The sequence below is a fragment of the Oxyura jamaicensis genome, chromosome 2, assembly GCF_011077185.1.
Source record: "Oxyura jamaicensis isolate SHBP4307 breed ruddy duck chromosome 2, BPBGC_Ojam_1.0, whole genome shotgun sequence".
Lineage (NCBI taxonomy): Eukaryota > Metazoa > Chordata > Aves > Anseriformes > Anatidae > Oxyura > Oxyura jamaicensis.
The window spans coordinates 410,078-415,158 of record NC_048894.1 but is presented as its reverse complement, the minus strand read 5'-3'; the positions used below and the strand labels follow the sequence as shown (position 1 = coordinate 415,158).

Below are 5,081 nucleotides of genomic sequence, written 5' to 3'. Positions count from 1 at the left end.
CCCCCCGCCGGGCATGGCCGCGCCGCCACCGGCACCGGCACCGGCACGGGGGGGGCGCCCCGGGGGCTCGGCGGGGGCTCGGCGGGGCCGCGGAGCGGGGCCCAGGAGGGGGTCGGGGTCGGGGTCCGGGCGCGGGGCGCGGAGCGGGTCCCGGTCTCGGTCTCGGTCCCGGTCCCGGTCGCGGGTGGCGGAGCGGGGGGGTCCCGGCGCGGTGCCGCGTTTGGGGGCTTCGGTTCGACCCCGCAGCGCTGGGGCCCGGGCCGCGGTGCTGGGGCTCCGCCCGCCGCTGCCGGGGCCGCCCCTCCGGAGCCCGCCCCTTCCGTGCTGAGCCGCGCCGAGCTGAGCCGTGCCGGGCCGTGCCGAGCCGTTCCGGGCCGGGCCGGGCCGTGCCGTGCCGGTGCCGCCATGCTGCTGCTGCTGGCGCTCGGGGCGCGGGTCGGGGCGCGCTCGGTGCGCGCTGCGCTGCGCCCGTCCACGGCCCCGGGGCGCAGGTAGCGGGGGGGGAAAGGGGGAACCGGGGTCCTCGGGGGGGCGGGGGGGTCAGGAGAGGGGGAGGGGCGCGGGGGGGGGGAGCTGTGGGGGACACAGCGCCCCCCCCGCTCCCCCCCGTGTCCCCCGCCGACCCCCGCGGTGCCCGGGCACGGCGCTCACGGCGCTCCCCAGTTGCAGGTACGGGGGGGCCCGGCCGGTGCTCAGCGCCCCCCCCCGCCGGCCCGCGCCGCTCGCCCCGCGCTGCCTGCTGCTGGCCGCCCCGGCCGGCCTGGCGCTGGGCTGCCTGGGCTCGGCTGTTGCACGGTGCCAGGAGGCTGCCGTCCCTGCTGTCCCCGCCGTCCCCGGTGTCCCCGGTGTCCCCAGCGACCCCGCGCAGCCCCGTCCGGAGCCCGTGTTCGACTGGCCGGTCTTCTGGGCCTTCCTGCGCCCGCAGCTCCTCGCCCTCTCGGCAGCCGTGGTGGTGAGCGGTGGTGGGTGGCAGGGGCTGTGGTCCCGTCCCGTCCCCATTCCTGTCCCCGGTCCCGGTCCCGCTGATGCCCCATCCCGCAGCTGGCCCTGGGCGCAGCCCTGCTCAACGTCCGCATCCCGGTGCTGCTGGGGCAGCTGGTGAACGTGGTGGCCCGCGGCGCCCAGAGCCGCCTGGCCGGGTACCTGCGAGCTGCGCGCCCGCCGGCGCTGCGCCTGCTCGGCCTCTACTGCCTGCAGGTGGGCACCGGCACCGCGCTGGGGGGGGTCGGGGGGGCTGCACCCCGTGCCCCGTCCCAAGACCCCTGCTCGTTTCCCGCAGGGGCTGCTGACCTTCGGGTACATCGCGCTGCTGTCGCGGGTTGGGGAGCAGGTGGCCGCCAGCATGCGCAAGGCTCTTTTCATCTCCCTGCTGCGGTAGGATGCCCCGGGGGGGGACACACACGAGGGGTGGGGGGGGGTCCCGCCGCAGCCCCCCAGCCCACCCTGCCGCTGTCCCGCAGGCAGGACGTGGCGTTCTATGACGCCAACCGGACTGGGCAGCTGGTGAACCGGCTGACGGCCGACGTCCAGGAGTTCAAGTCCTCCTTCAAGCTCATCATCTCCCAGGTGAGGCCGTGGCACCGGACCCCCCCTGACCCCCATTCTGGTGCCCGGCCCTGCCGTGACCCCGTTCTCTGCAGGGCCTGCGCAGCAGCACCCAGGCGGCGGGCTGCATCGTCTCGCTCTACCTGCTCTCGCCCAAACTCACCGGCCTCCTCCTCCTCGTCATGCCCACGCTGGTGGGCGCCGGCGCCCTCGTCGGCTCCTTCCTCCGCAGCCTCTCCCGCCGGGCGCAGGAGCAGGTAAACCCCGCGCCCCTTGCCTGTGACCCCCTAGGGCAGAGCCTGGGGCCGCCCCGTCCCGCCGGCTGCCCTCTCCATGTCCCTCGTCCCTCTCGGCGCAGGTGGCCAAGGCCACCGGGGTGGCAGACGAGGTGCTGGGGAACGTCCGCACCGTGCGCGCCTTCGCCATGGAGGACCAGCAGGCGGGGTGAGGACGCGGCGGGGTCCGGCAGTGGTGGCACGGGGCGGGGGGAGGCGCGGGCTGGCCGCGGTGCCGTCACCCCCCTGCCCACAGGCTGTACTGCGCCGAGGCGGAGCACTCGAGCCAGCTGAGCCAGCGGCTGGGGCTGGGCATCGCCGCCTTCCAGGGGCTCTCCAACCTGGCGCTCAACGGTGAGTGGCCCCTGGGGGGCAAGACCCGCGGGGGGGGGGGGGTCAGGACCCACAGAGGGGCAGGACCCACAGGCTCCCCGTGCCCACAGGCATCGTGCTGGGGACCATCTTCGTGGGTGGCTCGCTGATGGCTGGAAACGAGCTGTCGCCTGGAGACCTCATGTCCTTCCTGGTGGCCTCGCAGACGGTGCAAAGGTGAGGGCAGGGCCCCCGCGCCCCCCCCCACCTCGCTGCCACCGCCTCGGGGCTCGCCCTGAGCTCAGCCTCTCCCCCGTGCCGGCAGGTCCATGGCGAACATCTCCATCCTCTTCGGGCAGGTAGGGGGGATCCCGTGGGGTCCCTGCGCTGTCCCCCAGCTGCTGGGGGGGGGGCGGGGGCACTCCGGCTGTGTCCATGTCGTCCGCCCCCCCAGGTTGTGCGGGGTCTGAGCGCGGGTGCCCGCGTCCTGGAGTTCATGACGCTGGAGCCCAAGGTGCCGCTGCGGGGGGGCGCCTCCATCCCCAGCCACTCGCTGCTTGGCCACGTCGCCTTCCACCACGTCTCCTTCAGGTGAGCCCCCGGCCCCGGCCCCTTCCCCACCGACCCCCCAGCCGCCCGCAGCCCCCTGAGCCCCCGCAGCTCTGCCCACAGCTACCCCACGCGCCCCGGGCACCCTGTCCTGCGGGACTTCAGCCTCAGCCTGCCCCCTGGCAAGACCGTGGCCATCGTGGGACCCTCTGGAGGAGGTACGGGCACGGCCCTTCCTGACACCCCTGGGCACAGGACCCCCATTGTCTGGAGGCAGGGGCGAGCGTGCTGCCCAGGGAGCCCCGACGGGGCTGGGGCCAGGGCCTGATGCTGCCCCCCCCGGTGCCCCCACGCAGGGAAGTCGACGGTGGCGGCGCTGCTGGAGCGCTTCTACGAGCCCACGCAGGGCAGCATCACGCTGGACGGCCACGATATCTCCTCGCTGGACCCCTCCTGGCTGCGGGGCCAGGTCATCGGCTTCATCAGCCAGGTGCGGGGCGGGGGGGGCGGGGCACATCCGGGGTGGGGGACCGGTGCCGGGCCCCAGCGCTCAGGACCAAGCCGTTCCCGCAGGACCCCGTGCTGTTCGGCACCACCATCATGGAGAACATCCGCTTCGGGAAGCCGGGCGCCTCCGATGAGGAGGTGTACGCGGCCGCGCGCCTCGCCAACGCTGACGGCTTCATCCGCAGCTTCCCCGAGGGCTACGGCACCGTCGTGGGTGAGCAGTGGGGCGGGGGGCGCTGGGGGGGGGGGGGGGGGCGGGGGGGGTCAGGGGCACCCACGGCGTCCCCCCGCTCCGCAGGCGAGCGCGGCGCGGCGCTGTCCGGGGGTCAGCGGCAGCGCATCGCCATCGCGCGGGCGCTGCTGAAGGACCCGGCCGTGCTGGTGCTGGACGAGGCCACCAGCGCGCTGGACGCCGAGTCGGAGCGCCTGGTGCAGGCGGCGCTGGAGCGGGCGGCGCGGGGGCGCACGGTGCTGGTCATCGCCCACCGGCTCAGCACCGTGCGCGGCGCCCACCTCATCGTGGTGCTGGACGGCGGGCGCGTGGCCGAGGTGGGCGGGGCGGGGGGCGGGGCGGGGGGCGGGGCCACCCGTGGGAGGGTCACGGGGCGGGGTCGTCCGGGGACAAGGGGAGGAGGGGTCATCGGGGGGGCAAGGGGTGGGGCTTGGAGGGGGGTTCGTTCAGGGAGGGGCAAGGGGCAAGGGGCGGGGCTTGGAGGGGCAAGGGGCGGGGCTAGGTCCAAAGTGAGGCGGGGCTTGGGAGGGGTCCTAAGGGTGTGGGACAAGGGGGCGGGGCTTGGGAGGGGTGTCTCCGGGAAGGGGGCGGGGCCTGGGGGTTTCATTCATGGGTGGGCAAGGGGCGGGGCTTGGCCCAAGGAAGGGCGGGGCTTGGAGAGGGGTCCCCTAGGGAGGGGCAGGGGGCGGGGCTTGGCTCAAAGTGGGGCGGGGCTTGTCAGGGGTCCTCCAAGGAGGGACAAGGGGGCGGGGCTTGCTCGAGTGATGGGCGGGGTTTGGAGGGGTTACTCGGGGGGGCTAATCGGGGGGCGGGGGCTGTCCCGAATTGGGCGGGGCTTGTCCGAAGTGGGCGGGGCCTGTCCCGCAGTGGGCGGGGCCTGCCCTGCCCCGCCCGCTGACGGCGGCCCCGCAGGCCGGCACGCACGAGGAGCTGTGGCGGCGCGGCGGGCTGTACGCGGAGCTGACCCGGCGGCAGGCGGCGGAGCGGCGCTGAGCGGGGCGGGGGGGGGCAATAAAACCCTGCCGGACACCGGCTGTGACGTGTGCTGGGCGGGCCGGGGCGGGGAGGGCCGCGGCGGCAGTTCCGGGAGGGGCGGGGCGCCGGGGGCGGGGCCGGGCTCCGTGCTGCCCCTAAGCCCCGCCCCTACGGCGGGGGGCACCGGGAGGGCACCCGGGTCCCGGGGGGGGGCAACGCCCGTCCCGGTTCAGTTCGGTTCTCCCCGTCCCGGCGGGGACGTCCCCCCGGTGCCCACGGCCGCTGTCCTCCGGCGGGGCTCCGAGTGCCTCCGAGTGCCCCGGGACCCCCCCGCGTCCCCGGGCCGGTCCCGGCGCTGCAGCTCGGTCTCGGCTCCCCGCCGCCCGGGACCCCCAGGCCATCCCCGGCGTCTGCAGCAGCCGCACGGGGGTCCCCTCCCGACCCGCGGCGGGGCAGCGGCGGGGCAGGGGGCCGGGGCGCAGCGCGGGGGGTCCGGGGGAGGGATGGGGCAGCCGGGGGTCGCCCCGCCGCGTCCCTTCTGAGCCTCCCCGGCCCAGCCCCTGTCTCCCCGCGCCTCCCCCGGGCAGCTCCCGGCCCGCGGCACGGCTGCGGGAAGCCCGCGGCCCCGGCAGCGCAGCCGCAGCCTCGGCGCCGTTCACGGGGGCGGCCCCGGGGAGCGGCGGGGC

The 5,081-nt window shown here is 76.9% G+C and overlaps 2 protein-coding genes across 4 annotated transcripts in view; one reads left to right on the top strand and one right to left on the bottom strand.

Annotated features, from left to right (window-relative positions):
• Positions 1 to 237, bottom strand: part of ATG9B (autophagy related 9B) — a 6,498-nt gene extending 6,261 nt beyond the window's left edge. The window contains exon 1 of the mRNA XM_035319814.1: positions 7 to 237. The gene's annotated coding sequence lies outside the window, so the exon portion shown is untranslated. The remainder of the gene's footprint in view (positions 1 to 6) is intronic.
• The window catches only part of ABCB8 (ATP binding cassette subfamily B member 8), a 6,428-nt gene extending 1,979 nt beyond the window's left edge, over positions 1 to 4,449 (top strand). The window contains exons 2-17 of one of the 3 annotated variants that reach the window (XM_035319817.1): positions 342 to 491; positions 670 to 952; positions 1,042 to 1,197; positions 1,280 to 1,374; positions 1,461 to 1,566; positions 1,641 to 1,802; positions 1,904 to 1,989; positions 2,077 to 2,174; positions 2,264 to 2,369; positions 2,458 to 2,491; positions 2,587 to 2,723; positions 2,805 to 2,899; positions 3,038 to 3,171; positions 3,255 to 3,402; positions 3,487 to 3,737; positions 4,333 to 4,449. In XM_035319817.1, the coding sequence (XP_035175708.1) occupies positions 406 to 491; positions 670 to 952; positions 1,042 to 1,197; positions 1,280 to 1,374; positions 1,461 to 1,566; positions 1,641 to 1,802; positions 1,904 to 1,989; positions 2,077 to 2,174; positions 2,264 to 2,369; positions 2,458 to 2,491; positions 2,587 to 2,723; positions 2,805 to 2,899; positions 3,038 to 3,171; positions 3,255 to 3,402; positions 3,487 to 3,737; positions 4,333 to 4,413 (2,058 nt within the window). In that variant the 5' untranslated portion in view covers positions 342 to 405 and the 3' untranslated portion in view covers positions 4,414 to 4,449. Of the gene's footprint in view, positions 1 to 314; positions 492 to 663; positions 953 to 1,041; positions 1,198 to 1,279; positions 1,375 to 1,460; positions 1,567 to 1,640; positions 1,803 to 1,903; positions 1,990 to 2,076; positions 2,175 to 2,263; positions 2,370 to 2,457; positions 2,492 to 2,586; positions 2,724 to 2,804; positions 2,900 to 3,037; positions 3,172 to 3,254; positions 3,403 to 3,486; positions 3,738 to 4,332 lie in introns of those variants that run through there. The other 2 variants (XM_035319816.1, XM_035319818.1) reach the window with 2 other exon arrangements.
• The last annotated feature ends 632 nt before the right edge of the window (positions 4,450 to 5,081 follow it).